The sequence below is a fragment of the Mobula hypostoma genome, chromosome 1 (assembly GCF_963921235.1).
Source record: "Mobula hypostoma chromosome 1, sMobHyp1.1, whole genome shotgun sequence".
Taxonomy (NCBI): Eukaryota; Metazoa; Chordata; class Chondrichthyes; order Myliobatiformes; family Myliobatidae; genus Mobula; species Mobula hypostoma.
The window spans coordinates 154,821,983-154,845,282 of NC_086097.1; the positions used below are offsets into that span (position 1 = coordinate 154,821,983).

The 23,300-nt window shown below is 40.1% G+C and overlaps 1 protein-coding gene across 1 annotated transcript in view; it reads right to left on the reverse strand.

The window, feature by feature from the left end:
• col22a1 (collagen, type XXII, alpha 1) overlaps positions 1 to 23,300 on the reverse strand; it is a 328,136-nt gene that overhangs the window by 87,037 nt on the left and 217,799 nt on the right. Inside the window, exons 22-33 of the mRNA XM_063048837.1 lie at positions 22,225 to 22,278; positions 19,150 to 19,203; positions 16,148 to 16,201; positions 11,949 to 12,002; positions 10,568 to 10,621; positions 10,368 to 10,421; positions 10,221 to 10,256; positions 5,735 to 5,797; positions 4,592 to 4,645; positions 4,463 to 4,504; positions 3,533 to 3,565; positions 2,753 to 2,806 (exon numbers count right to left, since the gene is read on the reverse strand). Coding sequence (XP_062904907.1) covers positions 2,753 to 2,806; positions 3,533 to 3,565; positions 4,463 to 4,504; positions 4,592 to 4,645; positions 5,735 to 5,797; positions 10,221 to 10,256; positions 10,368 to 10,421; positions 10,568 to 10,621; positions 11,949 to 12,002; positions 16,148 to 16,201; positions 19,150 to 19,203; positions 22,225 to 22,278 — 606 coding nt within the window. The remainder of the gene's footprint in view (positions 1 to 2,752; positions 2,807 to 3,532; positions 3,566 to 4,462; positions 4,505 to 4,591; positions 4,646 to 5,734; positions 5,798 to 10,220; positions 10,257 to 10,367; positions 10,422 to 10,567; positions 10,622 to 11,948; positions 12,003 to 16,147; positions 16,202 to 19,149; positions 19,204 to 22,224; positions 22,279 to 23,300) is intronic.

A 23,300-nucleotide genomic window follows, 5' to 3' on the forward strand; every position in this document is an offset into this window, starting at 1 on the left:
CCCCAAAAAGGGCGCTAGGCCATCTTCACCAACAGGGGGAAGAACCCGCGTGCGGAAAGGGTCTGCAAATATGCATCCCCACAGCAGTCCCACCCGGGGAGGGCGGGAACAGGAAGGCTTTAAAGCAGGCCGCAAAATTCGAATAAACCTCTTTTTTCACAACTACAACTCACCGACTGCGTGTCGTTATTCTAGCGCTGTGTGTAGCACACCGCTACAACAGGACATTTATAATTACATTTGTTATGGTCCAGATGGAAATATAAAGGGAAATTTTATTTGGCAAATCTGTTTGGGGCTTTTGAAATTGTTACTAACCAAGCAGATAAGGATTCACCAGTTGATGTGTTGCACTTGAGTACAGAAAGTATTCAATAACATTCGACTTCAAAGGATTTAAACAAATCAAGAGCACAAAATATTGAGGGTCATATATGTTTGTGGAATGAGGATTGGTTAAAGAACAGAAAACTGACTGTAGGGATAAACAGTGCATTTTCATGATGGAAACCTGTGATGAGCGGTGTGTAGCAAGGTTCAATAAGCAAGCTGCTTATTATTTGTTTTAATATTTCAAATGAGAAAAAAAAAACAACCATAGTCCATCCAGGAAGCATCAGAGGGCTATAGGTAGGTTAATGAATGAATGGGGACCAAACAGATGGAACATACTCCGAAAAGAAATCATTCACTTAGGTAGGAAAAGTAGTCAGGTGGTTATTTTATAGAGAGAGATGGTGCACAAATACTGAAAAATAAAGTGAAGGTAAGCCAAGCAATTAAGAAGGTGAATGGCCTTTACTGCAGTAAGATTTGAATACCAGAGTAAGTAAATCTCACTGCAATTATATCCGGCCCTGGCAAAATGCACCTGGAATGATGTGCACACGTCTAGTCCGAGGAAGGAACAGGTACAGCAAAAGTTCACCAGACTGTGAGATTTGTCCTCTGAGAAGAGAGAACGCATGTTGAATCCATTCTCAATAGAAGTTTGACAATCTCTCCGAAATGCAAGTTACAGTAGTTGAAAAGGTTGATGCAGGGAAGGTATTTCCCCTGGCTAGAGTGTCTGAAAATAGCAGGAGAGATGAAAAGAATTTTGTTCATCCAGACGATGGCAAATATTTGGATTTCTCCATTCAAGACTGCTGTAAGAGGCTCCAATGCTGAGAATGACAGGTTTTTGAACATAAAGGAATTCAGTTGAATTCAATTGATTAAGTAGAGGTAAAAATTCAGATGCATGGTCAGGGATTTAAATCTGTCAGATCTTGGAGGGGCATACATGTGCATTCCTCCTGTTACAGAGTGGAAGCAATTTTTCTGTCTACAATCTCATGACCACAGAGAAATTTATAAAATTAAGGTTACAGTGATTTTTTTTCTCAAGATCGTGGATTGTAACACTTAAGGCCATAGGCTTAAGTGAAAGAGAGAATACTTCATGGGGTCTGAGGGGCATAGGGAGTGGTGGCATATGGAATGAATTTCCAAGGAAAGTGGTAGAGCAGTAGGAAATCACAATGTTTATAGAATGTTTGGAGAAGTTCATGGATAGTAAAGGTTTAGAGGATGTATGTCAACAGCAGGCAAATGAGATTAATTTATATTGTCAGTTTGGTTGGCATGGCTGTTGAGCTGAAAGACCTGTTTCTGTGCTCTGTGGGTTTCCTCTGGGTACTCTGATTTCCTAACACATTCTAAAACGTATAGTTTAGTAGGTTAATTGGTCCCATGAGTGGAACTGGATGGCACAGACTCACTGTGCCAGATGGACCCGTTACTGTGCTGTGTCTTTAAATAAATAACTAACTCTCTGAGTCGTGTATCTACGGAGGCAAGGCAGAAAATGATATTTTACACACACTACTTTGCATTCTCTGCTGCTGCAAAATATTTCCTTACAGGTTTCTTTCTTCCACTTTTTACACCTGGTTGACAATTTAAAGGTAGCAAGGTCACTTGTAGATTGAGTCTGAGACACCGATAGCTTGAGGGGTTCACACTCAGACAAGATGTGGCATGTTCTCAGTGAGCTATGGGGTACATAGTCTACCAGTTGTACATTCATATTCATGAAACTTCCTTCAAAAATGGTCTTTATATCATGAAGACAAAGGCACTGGCGAGGCTGTATTTGGAATACTGTGTTCGATTTGGTCATCTTGCAAAAGGAAAGATGCCAAATGTGTGCAGAAGAGCTTTACAAAGATGTTGCTAGGACTTGAGGGACTGAGTTAAGGATGGAGGTTGAACAGTTTGGAATGTTTTGTCGTTGGAACATGGGATTATGAGGGGCACGGATTGGATGAATGTTAATGGTCTTTTTTCCAGGTTTGGGAAATCAAGAGCTAGAGAGCGTAGATTTAAGATGAGAGGAGAGAGATTTAAAAGGAACCTGAGAGGTAACGTTTTTACCCACTGGGGTGGGGGTGTCAGTTTATGGACTGATCTGACAGAGGAAATGGCGGAAACAAGTACATTGACAGCATTGAAAAGCATTTGGACAGGGACATGGATGAGTAAGGCTTAGAGGAACATGGGCCAACCACAGGCAAATGGAACAAGCTTAGAAGGGACTCTTGGTAGGCATGGACCTGTTGGGCTGAAGGGCCTGTTTCTGTGCTGTATACCTGGATGACTCAAACCCACCAGAATCCATTTTGGTTAACTTTCTTAATTATACTTGTACAAAGTTACAGCTTTGACAATTTGAAACATTGCTTCAGAAATCCTGATTGTTAATACTTACAGGCTCTCCTGGCTCTCCAGGGGCTCCTTTTTCTCCTTTCTCTCCATTCAAGCCCTAGGATAAAAAACCAGAAAGGAACAGAAATAGCCGTCGGTCATTGCCGTCCAAGATCACAATGATATAGATTATTTTCTTGAGAGATTCTCTCTTGTTAATATAAAAATCTTTCGATATTGATTTCATGCTGAGAAATATGAAAAATGTCTCTTTGCTTTAAGAATTATCTACTATCAGAACCTTGCCGCTCATTCTCCTCAGCAGAATATATTTTTGTTTAATCATCCTTCACAGAATGTGGATGTCACCAAAAATCAAGAATTTGCTGAGCATGTTCTAATAAATAAACTATAAACTTCATGAATTGTTGAATTCTATGCTATGACATTCTTCACAAAATTCTGCTAGGTGGAAGTTTTAGTTCTTTTCAATTATGACAATATATTTCCTTGAGGAAATTTAGAAGTAGTGTGATGTTCCTATTCATCTGCTCCCTAATAATCTCACGAACAAAATTAGGAAGATATTTATATTGAGTTAATTGTTGCGAATGTATACACATACTGTAAAGTGGCTTTAGAAATTCAGATTCATTAAAGCTAAAGGAATTGGGGTTCCAAACTGCTCTCAGTACAAGTAATTGAGATCGAAATTGTGCACTGTAAAAGTCAAATGTGAGAGCTTCATTTGTATAATTATTTTACACTATGTCTTGGTGAATAATTCTATGTGGTATCGCCATCTGAAGTTATTAAAGAAAACTGATATTTATTCCAAGCTTACCGGTATCCCAGGTACAGGAAAGCCATCAAGTGCCTGGAAAGAAAAGAGGATAGACACTAAACTTAGCCTGAAATGTCAAATACTTGCTTGAAACTGCTTCAGTCTGCTGCACTAATTTTAGTCTGTGGGTGTGGTGGCTATTGACACGTTTACTTTGGAATTTTTGTTCTTCATTTGCATCACTGGAGTGCAATACCCTGCCAAGGTACAACCCAATGGAGTGTATGAGTCAATGGTTGCCACATATACAGTATTGTGCAAAAGTCTTAGGCACGTACATACGAGGGGTGATTGATAAGTTCGCAGCCTTGGATAGAAGAAGTCAATTTTAGAAAACCTAGCACATTTAGTCCCTCTTACATTAACACACTTAGTCCAGCGGTTGTGGAGCATACGGATCCCTTCTTTGTAGAATTCGGCAACTTGGACCTCCAGAAAGTGGTCCACAGCAGGGGTGATTGATAAGTTTGTGGCCTATGATAGGACATGAGGTATTAACTTCAAACTTTCTGCATAACCACTCAAAGAGTTGAACTGCACGTGTATGTAACGAGAGCTATATAACTCAACTCCTTCTATCTTAGGCCACAAACTATCAATCACCACTCGTATAGCTAGGATGCCTAAGACTTTTGCACAGTACTATATTTGTCAACATAAAGCAGAGAGCAAGTTTGTAAATCCAGTGGAAGCAAAGGATGATGTCATTTGATTCTAAACAATTGGTTTATTAGTCATTACAGAATGTCTGTCTGGTGCTTCTATAAGTTTATCATCACTCACATGTCATGAAATTTGCTTTTTCTTGTGACAACAATACAGTTTAATACATAAAATTACTAAAATACTGTGCAAAAGTCTTAGGCACCCTAGCTATAGATATGTGCAGAGTACTATGTGTCAACAAATTATGGACTGGATCTTACTCACCGTCCCTGGTAAGCCTGGAGAACCAGGGGGTCCAATAGATCCCTAGAGCAGGAGATGAAGAAATCACATGTAAATATGGACCAATATTTTATTGAAAATACATTACTATTTTAATAAAATATTTCCCACCTTTTCACCCTTCTCTGCTTTTGGACCAATTGCACCTCGATCTCCTTGTTCTCCCTGTGTAAACAAAACATGATATTTAAATAGTCCAAAAAATACAAATTAAAGACTACAACTTCTCCAGCGCCATCAATATATTGTTTCATCTGAAAAAACACGATTCTTGCAGAACAGACTTTTTTTCACAGCACCACAGGGTGGTAAAAAAGGCTTTTAGCACACTGATCTTCATTAGTCAGGGCACAAACATAGAACTAGGCACAGATCTCAGCGAAGATTAAAATGAACAAAAATAGGCAAGAAATTTTCACTGTATGGGACGATATATGTGGTGAGAGAAATAACTTTAATGTTGACCTTTCATCTTCAACCTGGAATCTTAACTCTTTTTCTTGTCACACATGCTCTTGACCATTGGAGTAGTTCTTGCATTTTCTGTCACTATTTCATATTCCCAGAACCTATAATGTTTGGATTTCTGATAGAAGGACTTAAAATCTTCTGGTTTTCTTCTTTCATCATAAATGTTGTCCAGACTATTGAGTATCCTTAGCATTTAACTTCAGATTCTCAGTATCCACAGTAAAGTTATTCTCATTCATGAATACACTCAATGACTGAACTTCCAATGTCTAAAGAATTCAAGAGTAAGGGTGATTTCTTTTTCTCAGTTCAGTCTAATACGACTGATACCTTTTCCAGAAAGTCTCGGTTAATGGCAACAATGATCAGCTGAAGTCTCAGTCAAGTTTATTGTCATATGCACAAGTACTGTGAACATTGAAGAATCTTACAGGCCCAAGTCCATTTGCAGAAGGAAGTGATATGTCCACCACTCATGTATCATACAAGCGTTCTTACACAGGGAGGATGGAAGGCTAGTTAAGAAAGTTTTGAAGTCCGGAGATATGAATGAGGGTTCACAATCGGAAAATATGAGGTTGTAACATATGTAACATTATCGAGAGGGAAGTTAGCCACCTGTGAATCACAAGATCTAAAGTCTTTGGTGAGCAGAGGGGTCTGTGGATTATAATTTCACTTTTCTCACTGACTAGCTATATCTGGACTTAACCCAAAACCATGTAATTATAACTCAACATAACAGGCTGTCTAATCTTAAAGACGTTACACAAAGTCACTAACCTTTTCCCCTTTTAATCCCATTGAGCCTGGCAGTCCATGTGATCCTGGGAGGCCTGGTTCTCCCTGAAAAGTCATTAAATACGGTGCGTGAGAAACATCAGTAATGGCATTGATTAAATCAATTCCATACTCATATCTTTGTAAGCTGGAAGTTAAACGGGACTGCATTGTGTCAAAATCATTGAACACTGTCTCTCAGAAATTGTTCATTAGTTGGATATTTTGTCTCAGGATAACAAGCTTATCCACTCCTTTATTTATCCAACAGAAAGTGAAAGTGTCATTTCTGCACTCCCTATGGATGCCGCCATGTTATTTAACACGTCAAAGTTTTTACTATACCTTTGTATTAGGAACAAAAAAAACGACTGGATACAGGTTAATGCAAGGTTTCACTCTGTGCATTTCAGTTTAGATGACTATATTTCATTGATGTGCAGCTTGATAAACCATCAAATACAGATGGAAGCACAATCTGCTGGAGGAATTCAGTGGGTTGAGCAGTATCTGTAGTCAGGGGAAGGAATTGTTGGCATTTTAGGTTGAAACCATGTATCCATTGAATCCTCCAGCGGATGTGTGTTGCTTCAGATTGCAGCATCTGCAATGACTTGTGTCTCCAATGACAGATGGGAGAGGCAGCAAAAACAATGGGTTTTAAAGCAGCAAAAAGTGAATTTATACACACACACACACACACACAGATAATTGTGTCCAGGGTTCCCCAAGTCAAATGTCCCCAGGTTAATGCAAAAGATACTATTAGCTGGATGAGGTTGGCCAGCTAGGATTGTTTACTCTAGAGTTTAGTAAGCTAAGGGGTAGAAGCAATTTATAATTATACAAGGTAGGGGAAATATTCAGAGTCTTTATCCTAGAGTGTCAACTATTAAAGGCTATACTTTAAGGTGAGAGGAAGAAGTTTAAAGGGGAATTATGAGGCAAGATTTTTTTTTACAGAATGGGATAGGTGCCTGGAACATGCTACCAGGGTATTTAAACAGACACATGAACAGAAAGAGGATGGAGGGATGAGGACCATCTGCAGCCAGATGGGATTAGTTAAAATTGGCATGGTCAGCACAAACATCCTGGACCAAAGGGCTTGTCCCTGTACCATACCTTTCTATTTTCCTTTAACAGATATTTGGATGTGTTGAATTGATAGGGTGTTGTGTGGGAAAGGGGAAGTACAGTAACAGCACTGGGGAGATTTACTCAGTCAAAATTATATGCAATTCCTTCATAGGTTGCTTAAATGTTATTATAACCAATTAATTGTTACAATAACACAAACACATTATTCCCTCAGGGTATGAGATGTCCTGGTGAGATTGTTCACACACCACTATGGACACACAGTTGTGCACAGCCACTGACCCAAAGCAGCCTGTTCACTTGGAGATCATTAGTCATGAGAATTGTCCCTATGTGACGCAGGACAGAGAGTAAACAAAGAGCTTTGATATTGGTTTATTATTGTCACATCTATCAAGATTGTCTTGCATACTGTTCAGAAAAATCAAATCATTACACAATGCATTAAAGCAGAAAAAGGTAAAGCAATAACAATATGGAATAAATCAGAGTCAGAATCAGATTTAATAACACCGGCATATTTCGTGAAATTTGTTAACTTTGCAGCAGCGGTACAATGCAATAATAACAATAGAGAAAAAACTGAATTAAAGTATACAGTATATACAGTGGCATGCAAAACTTTGGGCACCCTGGTCAAATTTTTTGTTACTGTGAATAGCTAAGCGAGTAAAAGATGAACTGATTTCCAAAAGGCATAAAGTTAAACATGACACATTTCTTTAATATTTTAAGCAAGAAAACTTTTTTTTATTTCCATCTTTTACAGTTTCAAAATAACAAAAAAGGAAAAGGGCCTGAAGCAAAAGTTTGGGCACCCTGCATGGTCAGTACTTAGTAACACCCCCTTTAGCAAGCATCACAGCTTGTAAACACTTTCTGTAGCCAGCTAACAGTCTTTCAATTCTTGTTTGGGGGATTTTCGCCCATTTTTCCTTGCAAAAGGCTTCTAATTCTGTGAAATTCTTGGGCCGTCTTGCATGCACAGCTCTTTTGAGGTCTATCCACAGATTCTTGATGATATTTAGGTCAGGGACTGTGACGGCCACGGCAAAACCTTCAGCTTGTGCCTCTTGAAGTAGTCCATTGTGGATTTTGAGGTGTGTTTAGGATCATTATCCTGTTGTAGAAGCCATCCTCTTTTCATCTTTGGCTTTTTTTTTACAGACGGTGTGATGTCTGCTTCCAAAATTTGCTGGTATTTAATTGAATTCATTCTTCCCTCTACCAGTAAATGTTCCCCATGCAACTGGCTGCAACACAAGCCCAAAGCATGATCGATCCACCCCAGTGCTTACCAGTTGGAGAGGGGTTCGTTTCATGAAATTCTGCACCCTTTTTTCTCCAAGCATACCTTTGCTCATTGCGGCCAAAAAGTTCGATTTTAAGCAACGCACATCAAAGTTGCTGGTGAACGCAGCAGGCCAGACAGCATCTCTAGGAAGAGGTACAGTCGATGTTTCAGGCCGAGACCCCTCGTCAGGACTAACTGAAGAAAGAGCTAGTAAGAGATTTAAAAGTGAGAGGGGGAGGGGGAGATCAAAAATGATAGGAGAAGAGAGGAGGGGGAGGGATGGAGCCAAGAGCTGGACAGGTGATTGGCAAAAGGGGTATGAGAGGATTATGGGACAGGAGGCCCAGGGAGGAGGAAAAGGGGGGGGGGGGGAGAGTCCAGAGGATGGACAAGGGGTATAGTCAGAGGGACAGATGGAGAAAAAGGAGAGTGAGAGAAAGGATGTGTGTATATAAATAACGGATGGGGTACGAGGGGGAGGTGGGGCATTAGCAGAAGTTTGAGAAGTCAATGTTCACGCCATCAGGTTAGAGGCTACCCAGACGGAATATAAGGTGTTGTTCCTCCAACCTGAGTGTGGTTTCATCTTTACAGTAGAGGAGGCCGTGGATAGACATGTCAGAATGGGAATGGGATGTGGAATTAAAATGTGTGGCCACTGGGAGATCCTGGCGGACAGAGCGTAGGTGTTCAGCAAAACGATCTCCCAGTCTGCGTCGGGTCTCGCCAATATATAGAAGGCCATGTCGGGAGCACTGGACGCAGTATATCACCCCAGCTGACTCACAGGTGAAATGTCGCCTCACCTGGAAGGACTGTCTGGGGCCCTGAATGGTGGTAAGGGAGGAAGTGTAAGGGCATGTGTAGCACTTGTTCCGCTTACAAGGGTAAGTGTCAGGAGGGAGATCAGTGGGGAGGGATGGGGGGGACGAATGGACAAGGGAGTCGAGTAGGGAGCGATCCCTGCGGAAAGCAGAGCGGGGGAAGGGAAAGACGTGCTTAGTGGTGAGATCCCATTGGAGGTGGCGGAAGTTACGGAGAATAATATGTTGGACCCGGAGGCTGGTGGAGTGATAGGTGAGGACCAAGGGAACCTTATTCCTAGTGGGGTGGCGGGAGGATGGAGTGAGAGCAGATGCGCGTGAAATGGGGGAGATGCGTTCGAGAGCAGAGTTGATGGTGGAGGAAGGGAAGCCCCTTTCTTTAAAAAAGGAGGACATCTCCCTCGTCCTGGAATGAAAAGCCTCATCTAAGCTCTATTTTAACTTCAGTCCGCAGGAATTGTTTCCAAAATGCATCAGGCTTGTTTAGATGTTCCTTTCAACCTTTTGAATAGAACCTGCTGGCCGCAATGACATATATTAAATAAGCAGTGCAAGTAAAAGAAATAAAAAAGTAGTGAGGTGGTATTAATAAAAGTGTAAGTGTAATAAAATGTAAAAGGTACAGTACAGGTAAGCAATAACATGCAAGATTGTAATGAGGTAGATTTTGGGGCCACAGGTCCTTCTTAGCATACAAGGGGTTATTGAAGAATCTGATAACATTAGGATAGATGCTGGTCTTGAACCTGTGGTACATGCTTTCAGGCTTTTATATTTTCTGCCTGACAGGGGTGGGGGTGGGGAGAGGGAAGAAGAGAGAACGCCCAGGGTGGGTGGGGTCTTTGATTATGCTGACTGTAAGAAGTATAGACAATATCCAGATAGGGAAGACTAATTTCTGCGAGTGTTGAGCTGTGTCTACAACTCTGTTTCATTTACTTTGGAAGGTGGGCAGCAGAGGAGATTTGACAGGAAAATGCAAATCTCTTTGAAGTGGGATTACCAAAAAAAAAGTGTTTGGGACCCTGTGCCTTGGATCTTGTAAAGTAAAGATGTCAAATCTCTGGCTGACACATGCCCATGGGAATTGATCAGTCTGTCATTGGGAAGTGATTAAGGAGACACCATAATCTGCTGGGATTCTGGAGAAACAACAACCTGTCAGCAATTTGAAATTTTTGGAATCCAAAATGAAGAATGAATTTATTGAGTAAGAAGAATGTGAACCAACCCTTTCAGGAAAGCACATGTTTCAAAAGTCCTCCCTTACCTTTTGTCCAGTAAGGCCTGGACTTCCCGCTTCTCCCTATTAAAGATAAGTAAAACCTAAGTCAACAACTCTTCTGCCACACTGATAATTATCTGCCTCATTATTTACAATAACTAATAACTCTCAATAACTCATCTTCCCCCTTACCTTTTCACCAGGCCTCCCTGGTAAACCATCTTGGCCTGGCTCTCCCTCTTGCCCCTGAGTTATTGAAAAGGGAAATCAAAATGAATATTTCAGCATTGTTTGGAATGAATGCCCCAATTTGATTGGCCAATTTAATTTGTCAAAGAAATTTGCTCATTTATATTTCATTTCCAGAAGGGACTAAATCAGTAATTACTTGCCTTAACTCCTGGAGGCCCAGGTAAACCACTTTTCCCATCTATTCCAGGTGGACCCTGAAAATATATCAATTAGAAATGCATCAAAACATGACTAATATGGGATTATATAAACAAAATGGATACAGCAAGCACAGCCAAATAACTTGCAAAAGTTGTTATTCCATTTACATTATCTTCACTTAGCAAGATTGTCCTTATTAATCTCAGGGTAACAGCATTTAAAATATTTTCTTTGAAGCAAGCTAATAGTTTTGTTTAGAAGGTGCCAATTTAACAATGTTTTAGATTTGCCAATTCCATATTCTGAGCTGCTTGGAACTGCAGTGTAGAAGTATACATTTCCAATGGCAGAGGTGCAATGGAATCAAAATAAGATTTTCCTTTACTTCTGGATCCCCTGATGAGTTTTCTTTTTCAAGGGTTTTGTGTTTTCTGTCAGTGAGTAGAGCCAGGCCTGTTGTCTAATCGCTTATGGCTGACGCATTTTTGAAAGCAACTCTAAACAAACATTACACTTTCTAGGGCCATTCACCATTGTGTAAACCGAGCACAAAGTTTCCGACAAATTCACATGGACAAATATCATTATTCTACTTTACCCACCCTTGCCTCTTCATAAATAATTGAAGATGAAATAAGTATTTGACGAGAGAGTAAACTGCTGCAATGCAGTGGATCAAAAGAGGAGAAGTGGAAGGAAACTAACAGATCTATTATAGGTTTCCACAAATAAAACAAAATGAGGTGTTTTATGACAAATGAAACCTACAGCAACATTTTATTGAACTCCGAAACCTACACAACAAAAGTGCACTAAAAACCTTTTATATGGTAATGTCATCACATCACACCAGCCTCTTAAAGCAAAACTCCAACTCAATGTTGGTGGTTGTGAATTATGTACATTTCTCCCAATTACTTTACCCTACACTATTTCTGGGTGACATAGATATGATGGGGCTTCTTCTGCACTGAAATCTTCCATCGTCCTATGAGAACAAGCTCTGCAAATTAGAATAAGCAGCAATGTGCACAGAAATTTTAAGTTTTCACTAGGCACCTTAAGCATAAACTGATTCACTTGCACATGCGTTCGTAAATGCTTAATGATTTTTGCTATGTGTATGTGTGCCTGCATGCCAGCAGTCTCTTTGCTGACCCTCTGTGCACAAGACACCAGCAATGATTGTGTTAATACAACAGAATGAAATGTCTCTGGTATTTTATTGGAATTAACTCACAAAAATAATCAGCTTAATATCTTGGCTAATTATATCATTGAAGTCATTTCCTCTATGCAAATCAATAATGTGTTATTAACATGACACAGCAAGGTTTTACACCCTTCCTCCTCTCTTCTTTGTGCTTGCAGATTGCTTACCGGTTTTCCTTTTGATCCTGGTTTTCCTGGAAATCCAATTTCACCTGGTAGCCCCTAACACATTGAGATAGTTAATTATATAGCTTCAAATTCATGACATCATCAAATGAATAAACAGCGTCAGTACATCTGTGGCTGAACTTCACCAAAAGGGAGGTGGAGCTCCTGACACAAGACGTACCTCCTAACATTTTCTACATTAACCAATGAATGTGAAAATTCATGCCTTTGAGAAAATCCATATATTTCCTTCCTTTTCCCAGTATAGTAACTTAAAACCATACCTTATTTGTTCAAATCTATACAGCATAAATATTAGCTGTGAAAAACTAAGGCTGAAAGTAGCCCCAGGCATGTACAGAATTAAGCAATAAAACAGTGAAGTTAATGAAAATAAAACTTAAAGATATAAAATGTTCTGTTACTTCTCCATTATCCTTTTAAAAATTGCACAAAACATGCCTCTTCACTTCAAGAGTTAGCTTGCACGTACGGTGAAGGTTTTGTACAATAAAAGAGGAAGCCCCATTCTCAGAGATTCAATTTAGAAAATAACTTGCTGGCAAAACTAATTGTGGGACCAATGAAGTATTTTGTTATTTTGCATAGTAAAATTCACCAGAGAAAGATGATCTATGGCTAAACATGCAGAAGATGTTGGGTGAGTTATACTACTCCACAATTAATTTTGCAAAAATGTTATCTTCTTGCCCAATTGAAATGCTCTGAATAGTATGAGGTAGTCATATCTGTGCAAACCAAACTCATTAATGTAAATGAAGAAACTCTTTAACAATTGGCATTTAAAAAAATTAAACTTCTTTATTTGGTGTTTATCTATTCATAATTCTCATGCCAAAACTTCTAAAATTATTAGACTATTTCATAAAGTTGTTTCAAAAATGTGAATTTGAATTTGACATGCCAATTTCCAATTTTGTTTATGCACAGTGTCCATTAGCCTATGTCACAGAAGCCTGCTCTCTGTCCATCTTGTGTGTTTACAAGTGTTTTTCTCCCATCTCTGCTCTTTGATGGAGAAGAATTCCCTTGGCACACAATACTCTAATATTCAAATGTAAAATGGAAATATGCAAGAGACTGAGAAAAGGAGAAAATCACACTGTTCTCATGATAGAATTTAACATGGCTTGATAACAAAGCTTAAAGATTTCTTCCTGGATTTAGTGATCAAAGTTTTGAAAACACCAGAGGTAAAGTTAGGTTAACAGTCTTGATTGTGCTTTGTACAATTGGTTTTCCTCAAGGAAATCAGCGGTCACCTAAGGGCAACTTCAACTTCTTCATTCACACTTTCACTGTGTGATGTACAGTAATTTTGTTTTGAGTATCAGGTTGGAAAGGCCTGTTCTGGTGATGTACTGATTTCAGTCATTCGCATGTGAACACATATTCCTGCAACCACAATCCCATCCCCCATGGATGCCAAATGTTTGGGAGTATACTGTATAGAGTTTCAATTTTTAAGAAAAGAGATGATTTTGCTTTTATTTTTTAAAAAGTTGCTTTACTTATTCTTTCTGCCCTTTTATAGGTCTCAATTGAGCAAACCTTTCTCTCATTATTTCAGTTCCAAATTTTGGCTTTTAATAACTATTTCCAATTTGCACACTTCTGTTCCAATTCCTGTATAGTTCATTTCACAATTCTTTGACTGGATGGATTGAAAAGATAGTTGGTTTACCCTACTTGTTTTAGTTTCAGATGCCTAGATTCTCCTCTCTGTCACATTACTGGTTTACTCATATTTTAATTTACACCCCAAGACATAGGAGCAGAATTAGGCCATTCCATCACGGTTGATTTATTACCCCTCTCAACCCTATTCTCCTGCCTTCCCCACATAACCTTTGAAATCCTCATTAATGAAGAAACTATCAACCTCTGCTTTAAATATACTCAATGGCTTGGCCTCCACAGCTGTCTGTGTCAATAAATTCCACAGGCTCAGCACTCACTGGCGAAAGAAATTCCACCTCTCCTCTGTTCTAAACGGACATCCCTCTATTCTGAGGCTGTGTCCTACAGTCCTAGACTCCCCCACTACCTTTCCACATCCACTCTATCTTGGCCTTTCAATATGTTTCAAAGAAAACCTCCTTTATTCTTCTAAATCCAGTGAGTACAGGCCCAAAGCCACCAAACATGCCTCATTCATTAACCCTTTCGTTTCTGGAATCATTCTTATGAACCTCCTCTAGATCTTCTCTAGTTCAAGATATTCTTTCTTAGATAAGGGGCCCAAAACTGCTCACAATATTCAGTGCAGTCTGACCCATGCCTAATAAAGCCTCAACATTAAATCCTTAGTTTTATATTCTAGTCCTCTTGAAATTAATGCTAACATTGCATTTTCATTTGCTAGTATATTTCCTGTAATACCATGGGCCTCGTGTGTGGCCGCTTGTCAAAGACTTTATGAAAATTAAAGTAAGCAACCTCCATAGACTTTCTTTTGTCTATCGTCTCTTTTATTTCCTCAAGTAATTCCAACAGACTAGCCTTAAGGAAACTATGCTGGCTTTGGCCTATTTTATCATGTACCTTCTAGTATTCCGAAATGGATTCCAATATCTTCCCAATCACTGAAGTCAGGCTAAGTGGCCTATAATTTCCTTTCTTCGGTTTCCCTCAAGTGATTCTTGAAAGATCAAAACACCTCCACAATCTCTTCAGCTACCTTGTTCAGAACCCTGGAGAGTACTCTAGTCCAGGTAATTTATCTATGTTCAGGTCTTTCAGCTTTACAAGGACCTTCTCCCTAGTAATAGCAACAGCCCTTACTTCTGTCCCTGGACACTCTTGAATTTCTGGCATACTACTTGTGTCTCCCACAGTGAAAACTGGCACAAAATACTTCTTAAGTCCTTCCACCATTTCTTTCTTCCTATTATTCCAGCATCATTTTCCAGTGGTCCTAGATCCACTCATGCCTTTCTTTTACTCTTTTTATTTCTGCAAAAAATATTTTTTGTATCCTCTTTTGTATTATTGGCTCTTTACTTTGATGTTTCATCTTTTCTCTCCTAATTGTTTTTTAGTTGCTTTCTGTTGGTTTTCAAAAAGGTTCCCAGTTCTGTAATTATTGCCTTATTATTTGACCACTTCTGCTTTTATGCTGTTTTTGACTCCCCTTGTCAGTCACGGTTGCTTCATCCTCCCTTTAGATCACTTCTTCTTGAAACTATCTTCTGAATTTCTCCCAGAAGTTCCACCCATTGCTGTTCTGCTGTCATCCCTGCTGGTGTCCTCTTCCAATCAACTCTGGCCATCTCTTGTTCTATGTCTCTGTAATTCCCTTTAATCCACTGTAATAGTGATACATCTGAATTTAGCTTCTTCCTCTCAAACTGCAGGGTGAATTCTATTAGGTTATGATCACTGCCTCCTAAAAGTTCCCTTCCTTTAAGCTCACTAATCAAATCTGGTTCATTACACAATGCCTTTGCCTTTTTCGTAGTCAGCTAAACCCACAAGCTGTTCTAAAAAGCCATCTCGATACATTCTTCAAAATCCCTCTCTATGGATCCAGCGCCAACCTGATTTTCCCAGTCTTCCTGCATATTGAAATCCCCCATGACTATTGTAACATTCTCTTTTTCACATGCCTTTTCTATCTCCTCTTGCAACTTGTACCCCACATCCTGCTTCTTTCACCCATGGCTTAGTGATGCCCACAATGTCATGCCTGCCAAACTCTAACTGCAATACAAGATCATCTACCTTATTCTGTATATGGTGTGCATTCAGGTATAACATCTTCAGTCTGGTATTCATGGCTCTTTATGATTTTGTCTCCATGTTACCCTTCAACTTGTCCCAGTGACTGTAACATTGCCCTATCATCTGCCTGTCATTTCTCACAGTCTCACTACAAACTACAACAAATTTGCATAACAACTGTCCCATCTTCAGCCTATCACTGAGTCATTCTCAACCCCTCGAGCCAAATTTAATTCATAAAATATTGTAAATAAATAAGAACTCAAGTGCAAGTTTAACTATTGACATTGATTTAATGGCCTACATTTAGTATTGCTGCTTTCAAATAACCCTAAGCCTGTATATTTTTCAGTTTGATAAGAATAAACAATATTTTTTAATGATAGTTAATGTTGACTTTTTCTCTACTATGATAATACTTCTCTTGGTTGGATAATGATCTCTACAATCCTTACCTGTTCTCCAGGATGTCCTGGTGCTCCTGGACTACCAGCTTCTCCTTTAATACCCTAAATAAAAGATACAGAGTAAATGTTTCATTTCTCATTTCCCCAATAACTCACAGAATTAACTTGGTGAATAGTTGAGTCCTCAAGCTATTAGTGTTACTGGCCAAATCCATGGACAGCTGACCACACCCAGGACGGCAGGAGGAACATCATAATCAGCCTCAGTGTCCCGGTTTTGTGAAGGTAAATTCATTCCTGGTCACTGACAGTGCCAAGAAGGGATATTCATGTGGGTCTGTTACATAGTAAGACATTTAAGCTTGGCTGTGATAGGTTGAAAGGCTAAAATATTGTACAAATATTTAAGTTACTATATCACCCAGATCAATGTCACAGCGTGAAATTGGCACAGGCCTATCAGGCCATTTGACAATCAACATATTATGTTTAGGAGTGAAAACAAAATGTGAGAAATCAAAATAGAATGAATAATTATTCGGAAGAGCCATTGCAAGGGTTTGAAATCCATTTTGAGATAAGATTTATTGGAGCTATGACAATTTTGTAAGGAAGGACTACGGGCCTCAATTCCTGTGTTCAGTAACCTCCAGCACTCACTCAAATACTCAAGTCTACACACTTGAAGGGAGATAACTAGTGGAGAATGCCACAAAGGTCTACGATAGAATGGAGATGGATCTTGACCACTATCCCAATTTTTACCACAGCCAATTATAAAGAGGTAAGAATTGATGACAAAGGGTGATGGCCTGGAGGATAGTAGACAGTGAGCTGGGCTGAGCGAAGGAGCAGTTCACAAAGGAATGGGCCACATACTAAAGCAGCATAGCCGTGTGTTTGGAAGTAGACTGTGAAATAAGGAGAGGTGCAGGGCAATGAGCTGTACACCAGGTAGGGTGAAGCATGAATTAGCTTAGTTTGAAGGCAGTGCGAACTGCAAAGGGAGAGAAGTAGAGGGAAGCAGGGGGAAGCGCAGAGATAGCAGGATGATCCAGAATGGACGTGATAAACTGGGTGTAGCCCCGACAGGGCAATGGCAGGGAGGAATACAAGCACACTTGAAAATGCAGAGGCAGGACCGAGCTCAGGCAGGGGGAGGGAGTGAGCTCAGGCATGATCTGGTAGGCCAGCAGGAGAGATGGACTGTGTGAATTTGCAACTAACCAATGAATGCATGAAAGTAATGGGGCGCAGAGTGAATCAGGAAGAGCAGTGTGATAGGATTGGACCGGATAATGTGAAGAGGGTACACACACTGCATGCGAACCAGAAATAATGGGATTAGTATAAAGGTTGCACAGACAGGGTAGGTGCAAGGACCTGTTTCTGTGCTGTTTGACTCTGAATATGCTCTGAATTATTTCTGTGGGAACAGCTTAGTTTGCAATTCTTGACCATGAGATGGCAGCATTTCCTTTGGAGATGATGAGCCTTCCTTTACATTTGTAACTTCCACAAGTTTATGTAATTTGTTTAAACTAGAAGTTTTCCTCAGATGATAATTGTGATTTTTTTTTTGCTTGATAGATTAAAAAGAGAGAACAGCTTGGGATCAATTCACTGTCATTTTGTAAAATAAAAAAATTACAAAGTTATGTCACAACTATTGTGGCAAAATAATACTAAAGTTGCAACCAAATGCTTGTTTTTCTATTCTGCGCAGGCTTACTGTGATAAGCAGAGCTGCTTGATGTATTCTTGAAATATCAACATCAAACACGAATATCCCTGCATCACAGTTTCCCTACTCACTCCAGCAACATGTCTGCCCCAACTTCAGAGGTCACCTTTGTGACAAAAGTGATAGTTTTCCATCCAGATCATCTTTCCTCCAAACCCCCAGAGTCAGATTGTTAATTCTAATTGAAGCCTAACCAGGAAGACTTTTCATCCTCAGGCCCAAATATCAGTATAATCCCAACAAGGACCTTCCATGAAAGACATTAATTTCTTTGTTCAATTTCTTGCACATAAAATAAAGCAACAGTTTGTGAATGCCCTAAGTTGGCACTTTAGTAGTTCATTTACAAAATGCACAGCTAATTAAGAGATTAAATGCAGGGATATGAGGGGTTAAGAGGGATTGGGGCCCAAAATGGGAAAATTGGACCACTTTGATGAGTACCATATTTGGCATGAGTGAGTTGGGCTGAAGGGTCTGCTTTCAAGCTATGTTCACTGTATTTAATCATTGAATCTGGAAGTGCCACTCATAATTCTCAATGATGATACGGTGGTCAATAAATTCTCCATTATGGTAAAGAACCCCATAGCATCTTCAAATAGCAACATATGTATCATCGTTGATGTGGTGTCAATTGAATTTTCCCTCCAAAAGATGCAAGATCTGATAACACTCCCTCATCACACTGAACTTCAAGACAGAATGTATGTGCATACTTCTGGATATATTTTTTTAATTCAATGCTACAATATTACCAATAAGCCGAAGTTGACCCTAAGTAAGTAGCTCCATAGCTATCAGTAAAACAAAAGCTCTCTTGTTATAAATCGTAGTTCATGCTATAAATCAAACCATATTAAGCAGATTTAAATCCAGCTGTCATGAGCCCTGCAGGCCTGTGCACCTGTATTTGTTAATTGTTGTCTTATCTAGAATTGTCAAGCCTTTTTGAATTCTGCTTAATCTTGTCAAGTTTATTTTGACTGGCATGGGTTTTCAGGGTACGGTGATTATTTAAAAGGTACTCCCAATTTGTGCTTATCACGGGGTCCTTGTGTTTCAAGACTGATACGGCTCACAGCGTCGAACAGTCCAGCCACCAATGTTCTATTGGCACTCTTCTGAGTAAACTCTTGTTTTTATCTCTATATGGAAGTCTGTTGTTCCTCCACACGTGGGTTCAGTCATCTGTTAGTGCGTCACTGTGACACATAACCACACCCTAGAAGTATTAACACACTTTAGAAGTAACAGCAAGGCCATACTCTGGAATTAATATAAAACTCAGGAGATTAGTACTCACGGGGTCTCCAGTGATTCCCTGTAAACCTGGCAGGCCTCGGTCACCCTTTCTTCCCTAAACGGAACAGCAGAAGACAACAAAATCAGTGAGAGAACAAAGCAGGCAAAGCATTACACATGAGGGAAGAGACGGCAACTTTGAACGAGGCATTAAGGGATTTTATTCCGTGCTTGCAATATCAGTGAAAGACAGGAGAAAGCAGTAATTCACATTTTCATGGTATGGGGGTGAAATCTGCACAGCATAGTGTGTTTGGTTGGCTCAACTGTGCAGTCTCACAATTACACTTAGGCAGCCTTCCTCTGATCATTCTTCATCTAACTGCACAAACCGAACTAAATATTCCTTGCTCTTATGTCTTTGACTACCTTCGCATTCATGTACCTGTACGACTCGTCATGGCATTTCATCGCTTAACAACAAGGAAGGACCAACAGCTTGGAAGGAATTGCGAGACTTGTTGGAACATACAGTGCAACACTAACTTGTGATATCACATAATCTTAGAAGTGTTAGTCATGATGAAAATGACTGAATTTTGAAATATATTTATTGCACAGACATAGGCAAAAAATTGATAAAAAACTGGTCTACAAAAATCTTACTTTGGAAAAGTTGCTGTAACATTGAGTGCATGGAGCCAGAGTACAAACAAGAGAAAATCTGCAGATGCTGGAAATCTGAGAAACACAAACAAAATGCTGAAGGAACTCAGCGAGCCAGACAGTATCTATGGAAAAGAGTACAGTCAACGTTTCGGGCCGTAACCCTATGGCAGGACCGGAGAAAAAAAGCTGAGGAGTAGATTTAAAAAGGTGGGGGAAGGGGTGAGAGAAATGCCAGGTGATAGGTGAAACTGTCAACTTCCTAGCTCTTTGTTTCATCCTTCCCCCTCTGAGTTTCACCTATCGCCTTGCGTTCCTTTCTCCCCTCCCCCGACCTTTCAAATCTACTCACCTTTTTCTCTCCAGTCCTGCCGAAAGGTCTCGGTCTGAAATGTCGAATGTACTCTTTTCCACAGATGCTGCCTGGCCTGCTGAATTCCTCCAGCATTTCGTGTGTGCTTTTCCAAAGTCAGCACATTAACCCTTCTGTTAATCTGGTGCACTCAGAGGTCCACTTACGTGGAACTGGGATATTGTGCAGATTGTTCCCATTAACACTGCATCAAGATAGTAACATCATAATTTTTTTTGTGAAATCAGTAAGTTTAAAAAGAAGTGCTCGAAACATCTCTGAATGAGACATATTGAACCATTAGGACTTCCAAATAATCAGGCAGCTAATTATTAGAGAATAACTGGAAGTTCTTTCAGTTTCACTGTATTTTTTCAGTGAATACAGACAGAACAGAACTAGCATGGGCCATTGATTTTAAATGGCCTATTCTGTCATCTACATTTTATGCTATTCATCTTTAAATTAGAGTGAAATTTTATGCTGCTCAGTTCTATATCATTCTCCTTTGAAAGCAGTGTCTCCAGCTAAGATATCTAAGTTGCATACCGCAGCACCTTAGCCAAAGGCAAGGCAGCAGATACAGGATGAGTGGATGCAGCAAAGGAACAGGGTGAGGTGCAATGGTAGAGCAGGGTACTGAAGCAAATGGCATACAAGGGAGTCAGGACTAAAGATAGGCCTGACCACTGGATCTCACTCACATATTGATCAAACCCATTCCACATTTACTCACTTTCATATGCCTGTTACCTTCCCCTGCCTTTCCTACCACCCATTGCAGAACTTCCCTCCTTTGAACTCTTACCTTGATGGCTTGGGCCTAGATAGTGAATTACTGCTCAACTCTTTGACCATAAAGGAGGAATTCAAGAGACATGGCCAGGCCTTATTTTGGTGACTTACTTTTTTTTTGTTCATTATGTTACGAGAATACACATAAAATTAAGATGTTTGCTGGCCTGGGCTAGCATCAGTGGCATCAGCAGTTGGTCTGCCACCTGCCCTCGGGGGAAGGAGAGATAAGGAACAATGGAGCAGCGTCTGGAGATGTGTAATGAAGGGACGTGGGAGAGAGAGAGCTGTCTGGAGCGGCTCCCCCTTTGAACCCTGAACTGTTTGAAGTGATGGACAGGCGATACCCCAGCAGGGGGATAAAAAGGGACCGGTTCGCTAAGGCAGGAGACACACGCCACCCGAGGTAACGAGACCCTGGAAGCGGTACGCCTCTCACGAGTGGTGAGAAGTATCGGACAACGCACAGGGTGGAAAGGTACGATCAGCGGGAACCCGGTGTGTGTCCGCCCTTGCCTGGGTGCCGGGTTCACTGCAGAGGATCGACCGCATCTGGAGGAGGGGTCACAGTTGGTGACCTCAGGTGACATCACCAAGGACCCGCCCAAAAGTTGCTTGTGAGCCATCTCGCCGGTCTGTGAGTGAAGCAGTGTTCTGAATGATCAGTTGTTCCTGTCCTCTGTCTCTCTTCCCCCACGTTGTCCATCCATGGCAACGATTACTGCGAACTGAACTACTAACTGGACTGAACTTTGAGTCACTTTTAAATTTGGTCATTTACCCCTAGACAACGATAGAGCTTGATTGATGCTGTTATCTTAATTCTGTGCACATGTGTGTTTATCATCGCTGAACTGTTGCATTTATTATCCTTTCGATTACTGTGTTGCTTGTTTCTTTAATAAAACTTTCTTAGTTCTAGTACTCCAGACTCCAACTGAGTGATCCATTTCTGCTGGTTTGGCAACCCAGTTACGGGGTACGTAACAATTACAAAAGAGGAATAATCAGTCCTTTGCCAGAAGTAACAATCTTGATGAGAAAAGACCACCACTTCCTGATTCAAATAGACTAGCAGAGTTCCAAAGATCCACAAAGTCCTCGTGACTCAATACTATCTCATTTTAGAGAATGAGCATGTTCTGTCTCTTTGGACTCCTAAGTTTTGCTACTGAAAATAATAGCACAATATGTAAAAATAAATCCATTTCTACAGTTAAGTTGAATCTGATCTAAGCTACCACCATTTAAAGACATCTTGTTGAATTTCACACAGTATATTCTGCTTCCATTTGAAAGAAGCAGAATTAATCATTTACATACCCTTTGACCTTGTGGACCTGGTTTTCCAGCAATGCCATCCAGACCAGGAGGGCCCTACGATTAGAGAACAAAGCATACTATATTTTATTAATCCATTGACCTGTCTACTGCTAAAGTTCATGAGAATTGCCCAAGGGTATTTCTCTATGGATTCCCCAAGAGTGCAATTACCAACCATCCTGATCTATTGAGACAAGGCATTTAGTTTCACAGCATTTTTGTTGCACCATGCATTTTGACAGTCTTTTATTTTGCTCATTTTTGAAAAAGAGATTTTGATCCAAGAGAAATGCATGCACGGTTTCCAAAAGAATTACAGTGCTGACCCTGAAGGAAGGCAGAACTCCCTGCAGTTGTGCACCTTCCTTGGTTCTTTCCAACTGGGTCCAGAAGGGACAGACGAAGTAGTTTTGGTAAATGCTTGTCCTTCTAACACCACATGTTACTAAAGTGGTCATTTGAGATTTTAGAAAAAAGAAATACACAAGTTTTTAACCCGTCCTCAAATTTTAGTTTTGTGCATTCTGCAGGCAACATCACCGATTTCCCCACTCCAAAAGCTTTGTTCTTATATCATGCTGCAACACTGAAGAAAGCCATTAGACCCATCAAATCTATTTTGGCTCTTGGGATGACACCATCAATCCCATTCCCCCATTTAATTCCCTTATACAATAAACCTCTCATCTACCTCATTCTGATTTTACACTTTGTTTACCTGCACTGCCCTTTCTCTGTAGCTTTTACACTTTATTCTGCATTCTGTTATTGTTTTACCTTGTACTACCTCAGTGCACTGTTAAAATGCCTAGATCTGTATGAGTGGTATGCAAGACAAGCTTTTCAATGTATCTCAGTACATGTGACAACAATAAACTAATTCCAGTTCCGTTTCAGGATATTCTCCCTCTCTTTCACATCAATTCCATCCGGACTAACCTACCAAAATTTTGTACTAATGAAAATTTACAGGGACTAGTTAACCTACCGATCAGCACACCTTTGAAGAAATGGGAAGAAATCAGAGCACCATGCAGCTGTGCCAAGAACTTGCTAATTCCATCAGACTTCAGGAT